General features: G+C 39.5%; 1 protein-coding gene across 1 annotated transcript; it reads right to left on the reverse strand.

The window, feature by feature from the left end:
• Positions 1–21,626: 21,626 nt before the first annotated feature.
• On the reverse strand, positions 21,627–22,565 carry LOC126015520 (olfactory receptor 10-like). Its single transcript, XM_049778058.1, has one exon. It carries the CDS (start codon positions 22,563–22,565, stop codon positions 21,627–21,629), a length of 939 nt encoding a protein of 312 aa, XP_049634015.1.
• Positions 22,566–23,407: the final 842 nt, after the last annotated feature.

The raw sequence follows: 23,407 nt of genomic DNA on the forward strand, positions 1-23,407 counted from the left end.
ATTTTTCCAATGGGATTATTAAAGCTACAATTTGTTGTGTATCTAGACATTGAGATTATTGAATAACTGTCAGATATAGAAGTACCTTGAGAATTTAATTATCAAGACAGATAATATGGATATTTAAAGTATTTAAATATTTTATTTAAATGACATTAGAATAATAGAGAAAACTTTCTGTTCCTAAAACATTTCTGTAGCTAAACACACAGCCTAACAAAGCAAACATCTTTTTCTCCCTAGACAGAGCAAATGTCTTGTTTTTCCCTTACAGTACTCATCCTGTTTTCCTCCTAAACTGACTGGATCCTGTTATTTCTCCTTACCTGATTGGTTCCTGTTTTCTCTACTTCTCTGGTTTTCCTCCTAATCTGATTGGCTGAGACACATGATAAATATCCTTTCCATGCCTAACATAAAGAATTGTTAGAATTATTTTATTACCTCATAATGACTAGGAGATGGTTTTTGAGTCTTAAGCTCTCTTCTTACCCTGGATCCTAGATCATCAACCTCATTTATAGTTTCAAGTCATCTTTAAATCATGCTTAGATTTTGACATGATAATAACATAGAAAAATTCAATGCATATATTCAAAGGAAGTAAATATGTTACACATTCAAATGAGAATAATATTAAGTGCTGTATAGATGAAGACTTTGAATGTGGTCTATAAGAATTCTATAATCAGGAACCGGAGAGATAGCATGGAGGTAGAGTGTTTGCCTTGCATACAGAAGGATGGTGGTTCAAATCCCGGAATCACATATGGTCCCCTGCTACACCCCACTCTGGAGAGGCACACACGAAAGTGTAGTGCTCTCCTCAAATAAGAAATTATCTGCCAAAAAGGCCCGCTTAGAATAGTCAAAATCACTTGACCCTTTGCGTGGATTATTTGGACATAATTTCATAAAGGCTGTAACTATTTCTCTCTTTATTTTAAACCTTTATTAGAAATCAGGCCTTAGTAAATTCTTTCTAACTAGAACAGCAATCAAACAGCCAAAAGTCTCCCATTTAATAGCTCCCTGTAATTTTTGCTACCTTGGCGCCTAAATTCAGGCCTTTCCATAAACTTAGCTCATAATAAAGTAATTTTCATTTTTTCCCCAAAACTCTGAAACATTCCTCACATTCCAACTCCCCTGTAATTACGTTTTTCTTCTGTTTTACCCAAAGCAAAGGGAACACAAAACTAGCTGCTTTTTTCACCTTCAGTTTCAACTCTTTTATATGCTAATTTAAGCTAGAGTCCTTCATTCTTTTCCCAGCCTCTTTGATGTCCAGAATCTGCATCTGCCTTCCAAGTCTCTAACCTTTATAAGCTGCAAGCTTAAAAAATAAATTTGTCTCCGTTTCTGTAAACGAGAGTCCCCACACTATCTGTGTGGTTTCATTCATTTCTACAACATATTTTCCGTCGTTCGCCGTCCGTGCACCCACTCTCTCCTCGCGGATTTTTCCCGAAACTCCACGAAGGATCTGTTTGCAGGCGCTGGCGTCTTGCGAACAGGTTTGGCCCGCAACAGTCCCCTGAGCCTGCCAGGATCCATTTCTGAGCTTAGAGCCAGGAGTAACCCCTGAGTGCTGCTGGGTGTGACCCCCAAACCCCCCCCCCAAATTCTATAATCAAAAATGGGTTTTGTGGTGGGCCACATCTTCTATGGACATTCCCACTAGCAGTGAATGAGAGATTCTTTCTTCCCACATTCCTGTCAGCACTGATTGTTCTTGTTCTTTCTGATGTGTACCAGTCTCTGTGGCATGGGATGGTGCCTCATAGTTGTTTTGATTTGCATCTCCCTGATGATTAGTGATGTAGAGCATTTTTATGTGCCTTTAGCCATTTGTATTTCTTCTTTGAGAAATTTTTCATTTCTTCTCCCTATTTTCCATTGGGCTAGATGTTTTTTCTTGTTAAGTTCTGTCAGTACCTTGTATATTTTTTATATTAGCCCCATATCTGATGGGTATTGGGTGAATAGTTTCTCCCATTCTGTGGGTGGCTTTTGTATCCTCATCACTATTTCCTTTGAGATGCAGAAGTGTCTCAGCTTACTACAGTCTCATCTGTTTATCTCCACTTCTACTTGTTTAGAGAGTGATGTTTTCTCCTTGAAGATGCCTTTAGTCTCAATGTCATGGAGTATTTTACCTACATGTTGTTCTATATTCCTTATGGTTTTGGGTCTGATATCAAGGTCTTTAATCCATTTGGATTTGACCTTGGTGCATGATGTTAGATGGAGGTCTGAGATGGCTTTTTTGCATGTGGATGACCAGTTGTCCCAACATCATTTGTTGAAGAGGTTTTTCTTGCTTCATTTTGCATTTATTTCCCCTTTATCAAAGATTAATTGATTGTATGTCTGAGGAACATTCTCTGAATACTCAAGTGTATTCCACAAATCTGAGGAGTTGTCTTTATTCCAACAGCATGTTTTTTTGAATAGTGTGAAGTAAATTTATTCATCAGATTTTAGTTATTTATTCTAAAGCATGAGGGAATAATGTTCACATATTTGAGAATTTCTTTACTAAAAAAAAGTGGAACAAATGTATGAATATTTAAAAATATAACTTGTTATGTATATTCTAGTGATATATGTATATAATGATATAGCAAAAATAACTATTTCTACTACAAAAAATATTTTCAAGTAAATATATTCATCTTAAATACTAAAACAACGAGGATTTATGTCAACTATAATGTGGTATTTTTATTATATAAAATAGACAAGTCAAATATTTCTAAGGTATTTAAAGCTATAATTCATGTCAGGCAATATAAAACACATTTCCATATAGAATTGCAAATACAAATTAATTTGTTCTACTTGGCAAACATTTATTGGTTATCTATTTTTTAATTTTTTTATTTTTAATTATGAGAACAATGATGCAAAGAGAAGGTAAAGTTACAGTGGAAGGACAATCACCCATAAACAGAGTTCTCAAAAGAAATTTCCTTGCTGACGCCTAATATTGAACTTACAGTCAAAGAACATTAATAAAAATAAGGCAAGACCCATGTACAATTACTTTGTCCACAAGTCCCCCAATTGTAGTATATTATAACATTTCTTAGCAGTACACAAAGCAATCTAAAGCCATGAGATTTATGTGACTCCTTAAACATTGAAGGCATAGTATTTTTTTATATTTTCATGCACATGCATATTAGTTTAAGTTAAAATCAAAAGTTTAAGGTTTTTTTAAGGGTTAGAGTAAAAACAACACAGTAAAATGGTGTTAGAGTGGCAAATATTGTTTGCATAGGCCCACCAAAATATGGGGGGCATGGAAAGGAAAAGTCTTGGTCTAAATACAAGGAGACCCTACCCCTGAAGTTTCCTGGCATAAGACCAATTCTCAGCTCCAGGCAAACTAGTTTATTCAATCCAAGTCATTGTCTGTAGTGCAAATACAATTTTATTTTTCATGCAGTCTCTTGTTGGCATCGGTTTCTGTATTAAAGATCCTGGAATGTGCACATCCTACATTGAAGTCAGGCTGGTGTGGAGTATCCTCTAGTTTCACCTGACAATTAAGGGGCAATACAGAAAGACCTGTCCCATAAGCAGGTCATTGTTGTTAAGTCTTCTCAGTGTTAAGGGAAGTCTCTTTTGAGTAGGTTGATGTCAGAGCAGTGGTAGGGTCTTCCCTGGTAGAGGATTGCCTCCAGGTGATGTTATAGACAACCTTGGATGTTTTGTAGATGTCTTCCCTAGATCAGAGGTGGATGGAGAATGCACATTCTTCTGAGGCCTGTGCCAGGTCTTTATGTCAATGTCAAGGTCCCATAGCACTACAAGATTTGTGTGTTCCCATCTCTATTAGATAAGAACTTATTTGTATGTATAGTATTTTCCCATTTTTATGTGCCTATGCAAACAAGAAATAAAGCCACGTGGCATATCAGAGTATATGAGGCGTAAGAACACGTCCAACAATACCCATGACTTGGTTCAAACATAAGCATTAAATTGAGAGATTCTTTCACCAAATTTCCTATTGACCAGTTCACAAAGAGAAGAAAAGATAGAAAAGGGGGGGGGGAATCATCACTGTATAAGAAAATATTTAACAAGAGTTATAGCTGTGAAAGAAAACACACATAAAATGCTGAAAAGACATATGTGTCTTTTTTATACCTTTTGGAATAGGTGGGGGGTGTTAAATCCAGGGCACCACTTGGTCTGTGACTTAGAACTCTATAGTAGTTAATTTAAAAAGGGTAAATGTGGAGTAATGATGATAGGGGGTGAGAGAGTTAAAGAGAAAAATTTGTAGGTGTGTGCGAAAGGGAAGAGTACAAAATGGACATTGTGCATACATAAAAACATAATTCAATGATAGTGAGTACTATTAATGGAGCTTGTGCGAGCGGGGGGTGCTAGCCCCCACGCAGTTTTGAAAATATAGACTGGTAAGAGATTACCAGTGACTGCTTCAAGAGTCTGGGAGGCTGGAAGTTCAGGGCCCCCACCCAGCCCCTCCCTAAGGAGCTGAGTGGGAAATGGGAGAAAGCCTAGGGTACCTTCAAGCTTTGGCAAAGGACCCACCTCGCTGGCTTGCCCAGGCATGTGGCCCGGGAAAGCCCTGGAGATCTGGAGCAAGTCGGTAGAGGAGTGCTGGGGTCACCCAAGTCCCACACCCCCTCCCCAGGCCTGGTTAAGAAGGCCTCTGGCATGGCAGAAGCCTGCCTAACTCCATGCTGCTAGAGACTCCCCCCAATAGCATGTTTTTTAAAAATAATTTTTATTTTGACCGATGTGAATTCTAACTCTTTAACAGTTATATTTAAGGTACATAGTAACAGTGAATTAGGGCTGTTCCCACCCCAGTGTTGTCTTCCTTCAACCCATGTTCCCAGGACATAATCTATACCTCATCCTTTCCCCCTCATGAACTACTAGTGTAACAGGTCCCATTTCTGTACAGCTTGTTGTATATTGGGTATCAATACTGTTGTCATCTATTTTGGGCTTGGTGTTTAGGTCTGATCATATTTTTTTTTTTGGTTTTTGGGTCACACCTGGCAGTATTCAGGGGTTACTCCTATCTCTCTGCTCAGAAATTGCTCCTGGCAGTCTCAGGGAACCATATGGGATGCTGAGATTTGAACCACAGTCCTTCTGCATGCAAGGGAAATGCCTCACCCCCACGCTATCTCTCTGGCCCCAGGTCTGATCATTTTTTATTTCCACTCCATGTTTATGTGATTTTCGCTCCGGTACCATCCACTTTCCCCCTCAATTTATGAAGTAGAACAAGATGATTCAAGTTCTGTAGTTCTGTTGGAAAAAAAGAAAGAAATCAGGGAGGATTACATCTTTAGAAGCTTTAAATTTAAACTTAAATGAAGGAAATAAAAAATAAAAACAAAAAAAGCAAAGACAAAAACTCAACAGCAACAAAAAACCAACAACAAAACAATAACAAGAAAGAAAAATAAAAGAGAATGAAGGAGTGCTGGTGTGGCAAGGTTTTGTGGTTTTTCTTTTACTCTCTCTTTTTTTTTTTGCATAGGCACAGTAAGTATTAGGGAAATTAAAAAGAGAATTTCCTTGGACTAAGAGATGTAGGGTTTCTCCACTCTTGAAGCATACTGTCATGGGAACAAATACCAGTTCTGGACATGTTCATTATTGAACCCAATGTCTTTTTATGGTGCCAGGAAATGTTCCTTTCAAAATCATTACTCTGTAATTAGAGATCTTGGTATTTACATAGGTCACAGGACAAAGTCTAGTGTAGAGTCTTTCTTTATGGTTTTAGAGATTCTGCTCCATCACAGTTGTAATCAGTCTTCAGTAATTAGTGATCTTGGTTTTTGCATAGATCCTCAGATTAAGCCTAGGCTTTCAAGAAGAAAATCAGATAGTTTAACATGACGACGGGCCAAGGTTGATTTGTGGAGAAGGACTAGGCAGAGGAGACGTGTTGGCATTCCTACGCTAAGGCTCCTGTAGTGGGGAGATCTTCAAAATGGACTGAACTTCAGAGTGTTTGCATGCATTGAAGTTATTGGTAATCTTCTGAATAGAGTCGTTCAGGCCCATCTTCCTCTTTTTCAAGAAAGTGATCAGAATTGCTATCATTCCCCTCAGTCTGGAGTAAGGAGGGTGCTCCTAGCAGCCTCAGTGGAGCTGGCAGCATCAAGAGACCAACTCGGCCCACACTAGGTCTAGAATGCACCTAAGTATTCCTTTATCATACAAACACACACCACACCCATACATATTTTGTTGTTTTGGGGTCACACTTGGTAATAATCAGGGCTTACTCCTGGCTCTTCACACAGGAGTCACTCCTGAAGGTGCTCCAGAACCATCTGGGACACCTTGGATTGAACTCAAGTTGTCTGTATGCAAAAAAAGCAACTTATCAACTATCCTATCTCTCTGGTTCACCCATTTTATAGTTAAAGAACATATATAGTTAGCCCACTAAATAATATATTTAATAATAGGTAATTATAAACTATTGTTACTCAGGAAAAATACATCATAAAGTTTGGGACTTTAAAAAAAAACCATAGTAGGGCCAGAGAGATAGCATGGAGGCAAGGCGTTTGCCTTGCATGCAGAAGGACGGTGGTTTAAATCATGGCATCCCATATGGTCCCCAGAGCCTGCAAGGAGCGATTTCTGAGCATAGAGCCAGGAGTAACCCCTGAGTGCTGCTGGGTGTGACCCCCCAAAAACCAAAACAAACAAACAAAAAACCCATAGCAACTGATTTCTCTCATATTTACTAAAGTATTTTACTTTTATGTTTATTCAATAATTAATTTTCTTCTGAAAGTCAGTCCTACAGTCTCTTTTCTTCCAAATTATTCACTTTGGAGGACATAGAAAGAAAAGATTTAAGCATAGTAGTAAGAAGAAGGGAAGCAATGGGGGAGCAGGGCCTTGGGACCTTGTGTCTATAGATAATGTGGAGAGAGCTATGTATTCAGCCCATGGAATCAATAAGAATGAAAACAGGAGGCCAGAGCAATAGCACAGCATTAGGGTGTTTGCCTTGCATATGGCAAACCAAGATAGGCCTGGATTCAATCCCCAGTATCCCATGTGGTACCCTCAGCCTGCCAGGAGTGTTTTCTGAGCACAGAGCCTGAGTGCTGCCAAGTGCAGCCCAAAAATAAAAACAAAAGAATACAAAGAGGAGACCCAAATACAACAAACAAACTTTAAATTGTACTTGTCAAGGTGGCAGGCTCAGCATGGGGGTGAGGGAACACAGAAGGTAACCTGGGAAAATTGGAGGAGGAAAGTTGACATTGGTGGGATTGGTGTTAGAACATTATATTCCTAAAACTAAACTAGTAACTTTAAAACCTGGTTCTTTTATAAAATTAATAAAAATAATAAATAAGCATAGATAAAAACTCTCCCATTATTCAAAAGATTTACTAATTTTAAGTCTTCAGTGCACCAAATTTTTATAATAATTTTTATTTTGACCAAGGTGGATTACATATCTTTCACAGTAATATTTTAGGTACATATTAACATTGAATCAGAGGAATTCCCATCACCAAATTTGTCCTCCCTCCCACCCCCCTGTTCTCATCTTGCATCCCATATCCCCCACCCTTACTCTCCGGGCTGCTAGTATAAGTGGTCTCCTCTGTGTCTAGCTTACTACTTAGTGATCATACAGTTTGATCTTGGTACCCTCCATTATTTCCCCCTCAGTTTAAGAGGCTGAACTAGATAGTTATGTGGTTATGTGGTTATGTGGTTCTGTTTGAAGAAAAGCAATAAAATGGGGTAAAATCAAATAAGCCAAAAATGGGCTAGAGGCTCTTAACCTCAGTTTGAGAGAAGAAGGTGAAAAAGAAAGTGAAACACCACAACAATACAAAAGGAAATATCAAATAAAAAAATCTAGTAAGCACTACAGCAATAAAGACAAGAACCACATAATAACCACAGTACTGAAATAAAAACGTAACAAAGTGCAAAAAAAAATATTAGAAACAACAACATTAATATCCAATCCAAAACAAAAAATAAAAAATAAATAGATAAATAAATAAGAGATTATTTTGTGCTTTTTTTTTCCCCTGCATAGGCATATTGGCAATATTGGGGACATTAGAAAGTGAATTCTGTTGGCCTAAGAGATACAGGTTTTCTCCACCCTTGAAGTACACTGTCATGGGAATAACTATAGACTCCTTGTATGTTCATTTACTCTCCCCTCGGTGCTTTTGTGGTGTATAGAAGACTTCTGCTCCATCATGGGTGATAAAATCAAACCTCTGTATCTAGAGATCTTGGTATCTGCACAGATAACAAGATCTGCACAGGTCAAGGAATGGAGCTTATGATGAAGTCTTTCTTTGGGTTCTAGAAGTTCTGTTCCTTCACTGTCATTTTAATCTGTCTTCTGTAGTTGGTGGTCTTGGTCATTGCGCTGATCCTAGGATGGAGCCTGGGATAGAATCTTTCGCTATGTTTCCAGAAGACCTGTTCAGTTGCAATTGTCTCAGTAAGACCTCTGGAATTAGACATCTTGGTTGTTGTACAGATCATATGCCAAAATCTTGACTAGGGCTTTTTTATTGGTCCGAGGATACCTTCTGCCTAGTCATGGTTGTCACAGACAGTCATCTGTAGATAGTGATCTTGGCTTTTGCACAGATCAAAGGGTGAAAAGTATTCTGATTTTGTCCTATCATTAGATGGTGAGGTAAGACAACCTGCTCTTCGATCAAGTTGTTCCCATTTCCTCTTTGTCAAAATATCATATTAGAACTGGCACATGTTGGTGCCAGAGCAGTATTAAGGATGTCCCGGAGGGAACTTGGTTCCTGGAGCTGTTGTGGATAGCTGTTCCAGGGTTCAAAGTTGGATAGTCGGTGTCTAATCATCTGAGGTCTAAGTTGGGTCCACATGACATATGTTTAAGGTGGGAGGTTCCCCTGTATTGTAAAAAAGTATGAGTTCTTATTCCTATTAGATAAGAGCTTGTTTTTATACATAAGATTTCCCCCTTTTTTAGTATGCCTTTGCAGGAAGAAATGGTGCTACATTATATTGTTGGTGCATTTGGGGGTGGAAAGAGAAGAAAACAGAAAGAAGACAAAAATAAAAATATATATGCTCACATACATATAAAGAAAAAAGAATTTTTAAAACAAATTTAAAAAGTAATTAAAGGAACAAAGTGATGTCGGAGACTACCTTACATTTGGAAAAAAACAGGTTAAGAGGTAATATTATATAGGTCTTGAACTTATGAAGGAAGTATAGGCTTAGCCATTGTCTTTTGAGATTTTCTTGTGAGGTGTGGGATCCAGGGCGCATTTTCATCACACACCCTGGTCTTCTTGAGATTGAGAAAAGATTTGCAGCAGAGAGGACTTGGTTAGAGTTCTTGCAGTGGGGATCCTTTTGGAACTGAGCCCGGTATCAAGCAACAGTCCACGTTAGGGAGATGTGATAAGGAGGGCCACACATCATGATTCAGTGGGGGTGTTGGTTGTATTTTCCTGTGAGGGACGAGGTGTGGGTCTGAGTGGATGTCTCTTCGCTTGAATGCTGGGTAGTGCCTTATTGGTGTAGGAGGTCAGTCTTGATGCCTAATGGATTAAGAACTGAGGATTAAGAGTTTTAATAAGGTGAGAAATCGGGTTGGGATTTGGTGCCACACCATACATAAACTTTTAGTTTATGTATGCCGTGGCAATTGGGGGTGAAGGGATAGTTGGATTTCTGAAGGGGAGAGAGGGGATAATATATGGGAGGGGCTATATACACTATAGGCATGGGTTGTTTACAATTTAGGTTTCGCTCTCATGGAGGAGTCCTATCTCTGTGTGCTCATGCCCACATATAAATATACAATAATTAGCTTAGGTATAGCTTAAGGAAAAGAGAGGGGAAAGCAAGAAATAAGCTGAGTACAGAAAGATAGGTAAATATAGGACAAGTAAGGTAAAGAAACTAATAGATCAACTTTGGGATACACATGGGTTTTGCATCTCGAATACTAAACAATGTGTTAGTGAGGTCTATCTATATAGGTGGTTACCCTATGCAGTATTGTCCGCAGCACCTTATATATCAAATTTCCTTTCCTAAAGAGGAGATAACAGTGTGGTGTTTATTTGACAGGGATCGAATTGATGATAATGAGGAGGAAAAGATAGAAAAAAAAGGAGAAAAAAGATGTAGTGAGAAGATAGGAGAAAAGAGCAAGGGGATGTTAGTTTGCTTGAACATGTTATGTTCAATGAGTCGGTCCTGTAGTATTAGTCTGTGAATCACAGTCACTGCTTCAGTGGTCTGGCTGATCACATGCTTTAGGTCCTAATAGAGGGCATAACCTAGAGATAAAGGGTATGTTAAAGTGTTTTATCAAGACATTTTCATAATGCAAGCTGAGTATGGTATCTAGTGTGACTAAGCCCCAAGGTGCCACCTTAGGTTGTCCACCCTTTGTATCCAAAAACCCCTCTGGCCTTCCCTCCACCTTGGTCCCTGGCCTCACCAAGTGCACCAATTTTATAACTCGATTTCTATTCTGCACAGGGAAATTACCTCTATATTTCTCTATCAATGGGTGATTGGGAATATTCATTGGTTATGATACAGCTATGGAAACCTATGGAAGCATACTATCTTGGATGATCAATTCGTCCTTTTCATAAACAAGAAGATCCAGAAGAGTAGTAATTTCTACTGAGATTTCTTTGCCTTGCATAAGTCTTGACTTTAAAAAATGTATTTCTATGTGCTGGCCAGCAGCTTCAATTTATTCGTGGTCATAGAAAGGGTCTGCACCTGAAAAGGAAATGTGTGGGGAAAAGGGGACCACCAAGGATTCTGATTATGGCGTCAATTTATTTTTGAAATGCCTTGACTTATATAGTTTTTACACAAAGAGAGGAGGGGACAATGCAAACATTTGTCAAGCATACATTTGTCATCAAGCAGTTCAAAAGGTTTGGCACGTGTCTGTTAATTTAATACAAGTTTCCAGAGGAACATCCTATTATCACACCAAATGCTCTATCTATAGATCTGAGTTTCCTGAGCCATAAGTGTGACCTTATGGTTCTTTTGATCTGTGTCAACTCATGGCCAGTTGGCACATACACAATTCAACTAAAGGACAGACCTGTTAGAAAAGGGCAGTTTGCTACAAGATGGCTGTGCTTATGCCAAGACTGTGAGGGAGAATCTGGCTCCCTACAGTTCCCCCTCTCTAGTATAGTAAAGCGGAAGGGCAGTACAAAGTTATGGGTGATGCACCTGTCTTAGGCTACCTAGGCTGCTACCACAAGGGGCACTTGAGAGAGGAGCAAGTGTTGCATCCAACTTGTGGGCCCAAGCTAATCCCGTAGTGGGCAACATTGCAGCCAGTCCCACCAGGGAGAAGCCTGATCCACAAGAGTCTGAAGTTCTTCAAAATCTAAAGATTCAGATGGAATGACAGCCAATTGCTGGTAATGAACTGCTACATGCTTTTTTGTGGCACTGTCCACTTGATGTTTAACAAAATCTGTTAATTTTCTAAATGCTCACGGCCCAAATGAGATGAGGCAGAGAAAACCCAATAAGGGTCCCATAATGGTGGGGACGAGGGTAGTGAGCCATGGAGAAGTTGAAAACCAATTTTTATACCAGGACTCACTTTGTGTAGTGACTTGATTCCATTCCTCAAGGCTTTTTTCTAGCTCCTTAACATTATTTCTAACAATACCAGTCTTATCTTTATAAAAACAGCATACTTCCTTGAGGGCCACACAGACTCCCCCATCCTTGAAAAAGGCAAGGTTGAGACCACATTGGTTTTGCAAAACCATTTCTGCAAGGGAGAACAGTGATTGTTCAAGAGCATTAAGACCAGTTTGACAGTTTTGATGTCTTGCTGAACCTTTAGAGAGAGAAAGTCAAAGTTTTGTTGAGAAGTAACTAGGGCAGCAATGCCAGTGCTAGTACCCATGGCACCAAGACCGAGAATAACAGCAAGAGTAATGGCCATAACAGGCTCCCTATGGGCTCTAGAAAGGGCTTTAGGGGAGTGATACCAGAGAAAGTTATCGGGGAAGCGAATAGTGAAATGGGGGAGAAGAAGAACGAGGACACAGTAATCATGATTCTTAAGGAAAGCAGAAACAATAATGTGGGGGGTTAGGCCAGAGGAGCAAGTGAAGAACAGAGGTACAGGGGCAATGAGATATAAGGATTGAAGAGAGACAATAAGGGAGGTGTTACAAACAGGTTCAAGTTCCAGAGGGGGGAATATAAGGGGGCCAAGGAGACAAAGGCCTGAGCCAACAACTTGGCTGAGGGTAATGGAAGCAGGGTTGATCAAAATCCCAATGGAGGGAAGAAGATGTATTGGAAAAGAGTAGGTTGTCGGAGAAAGAAGCAACACCTTCATAAAAAGGTGGTTGATCAGAGAAACAAATCCAACAATGATCATAATGGTGGTCAGACAAAGCAACGGCAGAGGCATTAACCAGATCAAACAATAGCTGTGCCGAGGAAGGGGCCCAGGGGGCATGGTGGGGCGAAAGTAGGGGGAAGGAGGGGAAGGAGGGGAAGGGGTGCGGGGAAGAAAGGGGGAAGAAGGAGAAGAGGGGGAGGGAGAAGGGAGGACAAGGTAGAAAAGGGGGTGGGGTGGGTGGAAGAAGGGATTAGGGCCAACAGCAACGCGTTGGTATTGGGGAAAGGATTGTTGAAGGCGAATGGTGAAAAGAAGTCCAGCCGTAGAAGGCTTTTTGTAAAGTCTGAGTCCCCATTTAAGACCAGTGGAAAACTTAGTACAATTGTATCGGGCTTTGTCAGTAAAGGAGATCAAAAGGGGATTACACCAGGCATGAGCACTTGTTGAGCAGTCTGGGGACCCAGAGTTTTCTTTTTGATAGTAATGTAGTCCCAATCGGAGGTAGGGTTCCAGTAACCATCCTCAGTGGTTTCACAGTCCCATGAGGCACAGAAAAAGTCAGAAATGTCTCCACACTTGTAATTCCAGAAACGGGGACAGTGATGTCCGGGGCAAACATAGATGGCAGTCTCACTGATGTCGGAGGGACAGCTGGTGTTGCCACAGTTTGACGGTTCAGAAGCAAAGGCAAAGGCAGAGGCAACATGAGCCGAGGGGGTGTATTTAGGGTCACCCATGACAGCAATAACATTAACTAGGGGTGGTTGAGGCCAGAAATGAGCGGGAGTGTCCCACTGAGATCTGGAGCTGAGGGCGAGTGCCCAGAGGTCGACTTCCAGTGTAGGGAACCTGGGGAGTGCAGCAATAGTTGTGGAAGAGTTGACAATATCACCAGCCGGGTTGACGACTTGCCAGGTATAATTGTAGATTTGATATTTGCCTGGAACTTTGGCGGCAGTGGCAGCCATCGGGAGGTGGAGGAAAGGTGGCTTGAGAAGAAGCAGAAGAGATGGAAGGAGAGGAGGTTGCATCCGCACTCGCAGCTGGAGGATCAGGGTTGGTTGGAGGGCTTGTAGCAGCATTTGAAAGAGAAGGGTTAACCTCAGGGCAGAGAGCTCTAGGTGGGTTAAAGAGCTTGTAAGGCGTTCAGGGAGCCAACGAACATGTCCCTGATTTCCTGCCTTAGGCTGTTGAGGAAGACCCCAATGAACTAAATCCCATCAAAGTTCACCAGCAAGGGAGGCTGTCTCTGCCCACAAGGGTGGTGCCAGATTCCTGCCATGGGTTTATAAATAGCCTCTACATTCCTCCATATTTGGCTTCCTGATTTCATGTGTGAGGCTACTGAGGAAGACCCCAGAAAACTTAATCCCATCAAGGCTGACCAGCAAGGTAGGCTGTCTCTGCCGACAAAAGGTAGTGCGACCACTTTGTTTCACTGTTGCTCACATCTTCTAGCCAAAGAATTCCACCATTATGCATAGAAAAAACACACTACAAGTGAGACAATGAGGGCAACAATGCAGGCCAACACCATGCATAAAGAATGAAGATGGCAGCTCTGATAACCCGAGAAGGGTCAACCACCCAGATAGCCTCTCAGATAAGGAGTTTAGAGAAGAAATATGGAGGATGATCATATAACTCAAAGAAATGACCAGTTGTGCCAAAACCAATTGTTGAAGTGGCTTTCCTTTTTCCATTTTGCATTTCTTGCCCTTTATCAAAGATTAATTGATTGTATGTCTAGGGAACATTCTCTGAATACTCGTCCATTCCACTGATCTGAGGGTCTGTCTTTATTTTATTACAATTCTGTTTTAATGACTATAACTCTGTAATACAATTAAAAGTTGGGGAAAGTGATGCCCACCATATTTCTTTTCCCAATGGTTGCTCTAGTTTTTCTCAGATGTTCATTGTTCCAAGAATTTCAAGAGTGCTTGATCCACTTCTTTGAAGAATGTCATCCATATCCTTATAGGGATTGCTTTAAATCTGTCAACGATTTGGGGAGTATTGACATTTTAATGATGTTAAGCCTCTCAATCCATGAGTAGGGTATATATTTCCTTTCCTTGTGTCCTCTTTTATTTCTTGAATCAGGGTTTTGTAATATTCTTTGTATTGGTTCTTCACATCTTTAAGTTGACTACAAGATATTTGAGTTTGTGTGACACTAATATGAATGGGATTGTTTTTTTTAATTTCCATTTATTCTCTATCATTATTAGTATATAAGAAGGCCACTGTTTGCCACTTTATGGTAATAGTTCCTCTTGAATGGTTTGAAATAATTTATTAGTGAATTCATCTGGGCATGGGCTTTTATTTTGGGGAACACTTTTGACAACCATTTTAATGGTATAGGTATTGATGGGTCTGTTTATATATGTTATATATATACATATATATATATGTATATATATGTTAGATCATTATGGTTTAACTGAGGAAGATTATAAGAGTTCAAGATTCATTAATTTTTCCAGCTTCTCATGTTTCGTGGCATAGAGTTTCTTAAAGTAGTCTCAATTACCTTTTGAATCTCTGCAGTATCTGTACTGATCTCCTCCTGTTCATTTCTAATCTGGTTTATTAAAATTTTCTCTCCTTTTCTTGTGAGTTTTGCTAGTTGTTTATTAATCTTGTTTATTTCTTCAAAAATTAGCTTTTGATTTCGTTGATCCTTTGGTTGTTTTTTGGATTATCATTTCATTGATTTCTGCTCTAAGCTTTGCTATTTCCTTCTGCCTACCTATTTTTGGTTCCTTTTGATACTCATTTTCTAATTTTATAAGCTGTGTCATTAAGCTATTTATGTAGATCCCTTCTTCCTTCCTGATGCGTGCTTGTCCTTTTGATACTCATTTTCTAATTTTATAAGCTGTGTCATTAAGCTATTTATGTAGATCCCTTCTTCCTTCCTGATGCGTGCTTGCAAAGCTATAAATTTTTCTCTTAAGACCAATTTTTCTTTGTCCCATAAATTCTGATAATTTGGTCTCCATTGGCTTTTGTTTCCAGAAATGTTTTGGTTACCTCTTTGATTTCATCCCTGACCCACTGGTTGTTCAGTAGTGAGCTGTTTATTTTCCAGGTATTGAAGTTTTCTTCTGTGTCCCTTTGTAGTTTGCTCCTAATTTCAGTGCACTATGATCTGAGAAGTTGTCTTTACAATTTCTATCCTCTTGACTTTTTTTTTTTGGTGAAAATTGGAGCATTTACTGACATAACACATGACACATAACTTTGACATTCTCTAAAATATGTCATGATACATGTTATAAGGTTATATGTTATACATATTTAAGGAACTAACCTATGATTAAGTATAAAATAGAATTCTAAGTATGATATAACAAAATAAATTGTATATTTTGCTTGATTCTCAAATCAGTCAGTTGTGACTAGATTTAATTTCTCTTAGCTTTTTATATCCAAAGTAGAGAGAATGAATCTCAGGTAAACACAGGTAAACACATGATAAAATACAGGTAAATAGATTTCAACAAAGATGCAATGCGAAACCTGGTAAACTCTAAGGTAATTATGTAAGTATAATATGAAGCATTTATCAATTTGAATCAGAAGCATTATTGCCCATTGAAAGAGTATCAATCATGGCTTAGTCAGCACAGTGATTTCACTCACACATGTACAAATTCTAGCCCATGTCATATTCTAACACAAGAAACTAAGTTTCTAAAACAAATTATTCAAATACTAAAGCATATAATCTGACCATTATATGCTCCTGTGGCGAAAAGAAATCCACTTTCATTAATATCTGCACAAGTCAGTTCAACATTTAAGCCATGAGGTTTTAAAATATGGTATATTTGGAGGCCTGTTTCAAGTTCCCATACCTGGAGATCCGGAGGAATGGGGGAGAGGGGGGCCGGGTGACCCAGGTCCGGGCCCCCCTACCCTAGGCCAGACCAAGAGGCCGCTGGCACATGGGGAGGCCTGCCAGCTGCCAGTCTGTGCCAGCTAAAAATCCTGCTCCAGGAAGGGAGAGAGACCCTCCCAAGCCCGAAGGACAGGGATTTGAGCCCCACCCCAGGCCAGTGTCCGGGCCCGGCCTGGGAGTGGGGAAAACCCAGGGTGCCCCGTCAGCTCCTTCCAGGAACCCACCTGGAGATCCGGAGGAATGGGGGTGAGGGGGGTCGGGTGACCCAGGTCCGGGCCCCCCTACCCTAGGCCGGACCAAGAGGCCACTCTATCCTCTTGACTTTATGGAGATATGTTTATGAGCTAGCATGTGGTCTATCCTGGAGACTGGCCCATGTGCATTGGAGAAGAATGTGTATCCAGTTTTCTGGGATGGAGTGCCCTATATATACATACTAGTCCATTTTCTTCCATTTCTCTTTTCAGAGTTAGTATATTCTTGTTGTATTTCAGCATGGTTGACAGAGCCGTGATGAGGTCTCCCACTACTATAGTGTTGCTAATGATGTCTTTTTTTAAGATTTGTCAACAATTGTATTAAAGATTTTGATGGTCCCTCATTGGGTGCATATATGTTTAGGAGTGTGATTTCTTCCTGCTGTGCATATCCATTGATTGGTACAAAATGTTTATCTTTGTCCTTAATAACTTTTCTGAGTCTAAAGTTTATGTCATTAATATCAATACGGTCACTCCAGCTTTTTTAAGAGAGTGTTTGCTTGGCTGATTGTCCTCCAACCTTTGATTTTAAATCTATGTTTGTTCTGAGTGTCTAAGATACAAAACCCACCCACAGAATGGGAAAAACTATCCTACCAATACCCATCAGACAAAGGGCTAATATCTAAAAAATATAAGGTACTGACAGAACTTAACAAGAAAAGAATCTAACCCCATCAAAAAATGGGGAGAAAAAATGAACAGACAATTTCTCAAAGAAGAAATACAAATGGCCAAAACGCACATGAAAAAAATAATCCACATCACTAATCATCAGCGAGATGGAAATCAAAACAATAGTGAGGTACCATACCACACCACAGAGATTGGCACACATCACAAAGAACAAGAACAATGAGTGCTGGCAGAAATGTGGGGAGAAAGGAACTATCATTCATTGCTGGTGGAAATCCTGTCTAGTCCAGCCTTTGTGGAAAACAACATTGAGATTCCTCAAAAAACTGAAAATTGAGCTCCCATATAATTCAGCAATAGCACTTCCACAGATATACCCTAGGAACACACACACACACACACACACACACACACACACAAAACCAATACAAAAAACCTTCCTCACACCTATATTCATTACATCACTATTTACAATATTTTCAGAACTCAGAAATAACCAAGATGCCCCTCAACAGATGAATGGCTAAAGAAACTGTGGTACATATACAAAATGGAATATTATGCAGCTGTCAGGAGAAATGAAGTAATTAAATTTTCCTATACATGGATGGACATGGAAACTGTTATTCTGAATGAAATAAGCCAGAGGGAGAGAGACACACAGAATAATTTCACTGATCTATGGGTTTTAAGAAAAATAAAGGTCATTATTGTAATAATTCCCCAAAACAATAGATAAGAGCCAGAAAGGCCATCTCATGCTATGAAGCTCACCACAAAGAGTGGTGACTGTAGACAGGAAATAACTGCACTAATAACTATAATGACAATGTTAATGAGTGAGAGAAATAGAATGCCTGTCTCAAATACAGTCAGAGGTGGGTAAGGAAGGAGATCGGGAAATATTGGTGGTGGAAGTGTTGCACTGGTGAAGGGGGTGTTCTTTGTATGACTGAAACCCAACTACAATCATGTCTGTAATTATGGTGTTTAAATAAAGACATAAAAATATTTTATTCAGGGGCTGGAGCAGTGGTGTGGAGAGTTAGTGCCACCGTTAGCCTAGGATGGACCATGGTTCAATTCCCCAGCATCCCATATGGCCCCCTAAGCCATATTTCTGAACATATAGCCAGGAGTTACCCTTGAGCATCACTAGGTGTGCCTCCCCCCAAAAAAAACCCCAAAAAATTACTTTAAGACTGTGTATCATATAGTTTACATAGTTGATTATAATACATTTGTTTCCAGGTAAGTGGGAGTGAAATTATTTTTTAAAAAAAGAATAAAAAGTCACCCTCAGAATGGGAGAAACTATCAGATAAGAGGCTAATATCAAATATATACAAGGTACTGATAGAACTTAACAAGAAAAATCATCTAACCCCATCAAAATATGGGGAGAAGAAATGAACAGATAATTTCTCAAAGAAGAAATACAAATGGCCAAAGCATGAAAAAATACTCGTCACTAATCATCAGGGAGATGCAAATCAAAAAAACAATGAGGTACCATCTCACACCACAGAGACTGGCACATCACAAAGAAGAATAATAAGTGCTGGTGGGGATGTGAAGAGAAAGACACTCTCATTCACTGTTGGTGGGAATGCCTTCTAGTTTATCTTTTATGGAAAACAATACGGAGATTTCTCAAAAAACTAGAAATTGAACTCCCATATGATCCAACTATACCACTCCTAGACATATATACCCTTGGAACACAAAAATACAATACAAAAAAAGCCTTTCTCACACCTATATTCATATTTACAAATCCAGAATCTTATACACAATGGAATAGTATGCAGCTGTCAGGAGAGATGAAGTCATGCAATTTTCCTATACATGGATGTATACATGGGTGGGTGTACATGGACTGAAATCCAACTACTATCATGTTTGTTATCATGATGCTTAAATAAAACAAATAAATTGAATAACAAAAAACAGCAATGCTTTGGGAAAAATACATTTGGTCATAAAAGTAGCTTTATTTCTCTCAACTAGAGCTCTCTGTGAGGGAGGAAGGTTGGCCCAGAGTCAAGCCTGTGAGTGACCTCTGATTGTGAAGTTATGTTGTTCCTCTTTGTTTTGTCCTTCCCCATCTCTGAAGCCATATCTCTGAAGTTCTCAGTTCACTGTCCTTCAGACTGTTGGAGGGCCAGATTATAGTAAAAACAAAAATTATGAACAAATTACTATGCACACTGCATATATCTTATTTAGAAGTGAAGAAACAAAATGGGAATAAATACAATATGTGGCCCGCGAGCCGTAGTTTGAAGACCCTTGCTAGGGTCCCCTGAAGAGGGCAAGCTTGATATTAACCAGGGAATATAACCAAGATTAACAACCCAGACTGTAGTACATCCATTATATTAAAACAAGGACAACCACCTTGATGAATTTTGCAGAGCTAGCTGGGGAAATTACTGTAAGTCCCCCGCCCCAGACCCATGTATTATCACAATTGCCTTCTCCACTCAAGGCACTGCTTGCCTTGCTACTAAGTTAGCAAACAAGTTAACCTAAAAACTTCCTTAATTCTGTGAATAATGGGAAGTTAGGTCAATAGTCCCTTGATTCTGGGAAAATTATATTATACCTATAAATGAAAACAACCAATGAGCTGACAAAGCAAACTAGTGTTTGTCCAGTGGTCATTGTGAGTTTCAGGATAAAAAGGCTTTTGGGTTAATGGACAGGGTTGCTCTGCTGTGAAGATGGCCCTGGCCAGTTAGCTTTGGGACTCTTTGCTTGACTTGTGCTGAATAAAATTCTTTGACATGGAGCTCTTGATTTGTGTGGTCTTTTGGATACCAGAGTTACACATCCTGAAACAGTTGCTCTATTAGATTCTATCTGCCAGACAGTTCAGGAAGAGCATCACAGGGCACATTGATCAGTGTTATAAGAAAGATAAGTTAAAGCGTGTTCTTTAAATTTGTGTTCTTCCTTGTTTGCTTGTTTCTAGGTCTCAAAGCCCATATTCTCTCTTGAACATGGACTTCCTCTTTTCCTCCCCCTCACATCTTTCTACATAAGTTTCATTCAAAAGACTATCTTGCTTCACTAAAAAAGATAACTTAAACCAAAATTATATTTATAAATTAACTGATACTTATTTTGTGACAATAACAAATATCAACTCAACATAAAAATATCACTGAGAATAAGGGCCAGAGTGATATGACAGTGGGTAAAGTGCTTGCCTTCACTTAGTCAACCTGGGTTCTATCCCCATAACCACATATGATCCACTGAACCCCACTAGGAGTGAGTACAGATTACTTCTGAGTACAAAGCCAGGAATAAGTCTGAACACAGGAATTGCTTAAATATGACCCAAAAATAAAAACATTGAGAACTCTTAGCAAGATTAACTGTATTTTGGTATGAAAGTAAGAATTAAGTACCTGAAATAAAAAAAACACTTTTATTGGAAAAGTATCCACTGCCTTTACACATGATCATATATTGATCTACCAACCCCTTTTCAGAAAATAAGATTACTCAGTGTCCCTGTCTTTTTATTTTCTTAAGAAAGCATTCCCATTGCATCTGAGACTGTGACTGCAAACCAGGCTTTTCCATTGTCCTTGTTGCAAGGGTGGGTAGTAAACAATACATAATTCACTTTATGAAACACTGAACTACTGCCTACTTCAGGTATCTATTTTTTGCCATCACTTTTAGTTTTTCTTATTTGCTATATTATTTCCTCTTTGCTTGTTACATTCATGTTCCTCTTTCCCTGAGAAAGAAGAATGAGACATTGTTCATTCTTTGTCATGAGCCATGTCTCATCTAGGGCATCACTCAGCATACTTTTGAGAAAGTCTTTTGATAGAAGTTATGAGAGGGTATAACAATAATGATAACTCATCTTTGCTTCCAAAAATAGGTAACACCAGTATTTAAGAATCCACATTTTCATAAAGTACCTCTGTTCATAATTTCTTTATTTAAGAGTAAGCACTAAAGGAGACCATAGGAATTTATGTGATATGTCAAGGACAATTGATTATAAAGCATTCAGCCTTTGGTACAGAATATAGGAATAGTTGATTGTGAAAAAGTTTGCTGTCCAATTAACTCCTCACTCAATCTCAGATTTGCCTACTTTCCAGTCCTCCTCTACAAAGAGAGCATAATGCCTCCATTACCCAACCTTACTCAGTGGATAAGTTGTGATCCAAGTCAACACATAATGTCCTGCACATTGATCATAATTACTGATTTAAAGAGTCCCAAGAGAGCTCCAACTGCCAAAAAAAAATCATATCCTGAGGTCTATGGAGGACTATTTCCTACTCCCCAATTACCTTCAGAGAACTGAATAGACCTCATGATCTGATAATAATGACAGAAGAGCATTACTGATCCTTCTTTCCTAGCCTGAGACTCTGCCTACTTTCAGAAATTTCCGCAATGCCTCCTTGACATCCTTGTTCCTTAGGGTATAAATCAGAGGATTGAGCATGGGCGAAATTATGGTATAAAAAAGGGCAGCGAACTTTCCCTTGCTTTCAGAATAACTACTTTTGGGTTGGAGATATGCATATATGGCCGAGCCATAAAAAAGGGAAACCACGAGGAGGTGGGATCCACACGTTCCAAAAGCTTTTCTTCTCCCTGTCATTGATTTGACACTTAACACCGCCTGAACAATGAGCACGTAGGAGCCTAGAATCAGTGTTGCAGGAACAATCAAGATTATGGCGCGGGCCACAAACATCTTGGCCTCTGTCCCATCCTTATCCTCACAAGCCAGCTTCAGAAAAGCAGGCATCTCACAGAAGAAGTGGTTCATGAGACGGACACCACAGAGTGGCATGGCCATCATGAGGCTGGTCTGAATCACAGAATTCATGAAGCCTCCCAACCAGGAGATGGTAGCCAGGAAGTGACAGAGCTGGGGGTGCATAACAGTTGTGTAATGGAGTGGACGGCAAACAGCAGCATAGCGGTCGAAGGCCATCGCCACCAGAAGCACACATTCGATGGAGCCCAAGGCTAGGGTAATGAAGAGCTGAGCCACGCACCTTCCATAGGTGATGGTCCTGTCGAGTCCAAGCAGGTTGATCAGAAGCTGGGGCACAGTGCATGTGGTATAACAGAGGTCTAGGAAGGAGAGGTGGCACAGGAAAAAGTACATAGGTGTGTGCAGCTGAGGGTCCAGGATAGAGAGAACAATGATGCTGGTGTTGCCAAGGAGAGTTAGGGAGTAGGAAATTAAAATAAAGACAAAGAGGATCGGTTCCAGCTGAGGCCAATCTGAGAAGCCCAACATAATGAAGCCTTCCCCAAAGCTCGTATTCAAACTTTCCATTGCCTTTTGTCTGTGCACATAGCCTAAAACAATTTAATGTCTCGTATGCAGTCCATAAAATATTTTCTCTAAATTCTCTTCAATTATGCACTGTCATCTATTATGTTATTTCATCCAATATTTAGTTGTTTTGCTATCCTCTGATTTAGAGTGGAGTTCTCCCAAAATAAACTAGGAGTGATGGAGCTTTCTTTGGTTCCCAGTCCTGGTATCTGCTTTTCCCATGACTTCCACTGATGACTCATTCCTTTGGGTTTGACCTTTCTTTGTCTGAAAATAAGCACCACCTCTCACTTACCTGGAAAAATGGTGGTTTTGATGAATATGAAAATATGTAAACACCTTTTGAAATCCTATCAAGTAAAAGTTTAGCATGAGTATGTTTTCATTGGGTTCATTGCTTGGTCTATTAAGTAGTAAATTAGGATCTATGGATAACCAACCTGACATCCCACATTGGAGCTCTAGGTACTCACTTTCTTCCTTCTAGTCCATATATATGATCAGCACAGATCATATTAGTACACATAAATAGTCCATGATTATTTATTTTCTGTGAAAAAGGAAATAATACAGCAGTTATTTTCTCATTTTATTGCTAAAGGGCTATTCTTTATCATTCTAGCTCCTTATTTTTTATCAAGGAATTGTGGGCCACGTCCAGTGATACTCAGAGTTTATTCTTTGTTCTGTGCTCAGGGCTCACTCCTCAAGGGATCATAAGTGGTGTCCAGGATTTAAAGTACCTTCAAGTGCATGCAAGGCAGTCCCCTTATCCCAGATATTATCTATCTTTGTCTTTTCAATTGACTAGCAACCTTAAATTATAAGTATATGATATT

Source organism: Suncus etruscus, chromosome 8 (assembly GCF_024139225.1).
Source record: "Suncus etruscus isolate mSunEtr1 chromosome 8, mSunEtr1.pri.cur, whole genome shotgun sequence".
In the NCBI taxonomy this organism is placed as follows: domain Eukaryota; kingdom Metazoa; phylum Chordata; class Mammalia; order Eulipotyphla; family Soricidae; genus Suncus; species Suncus etruscus.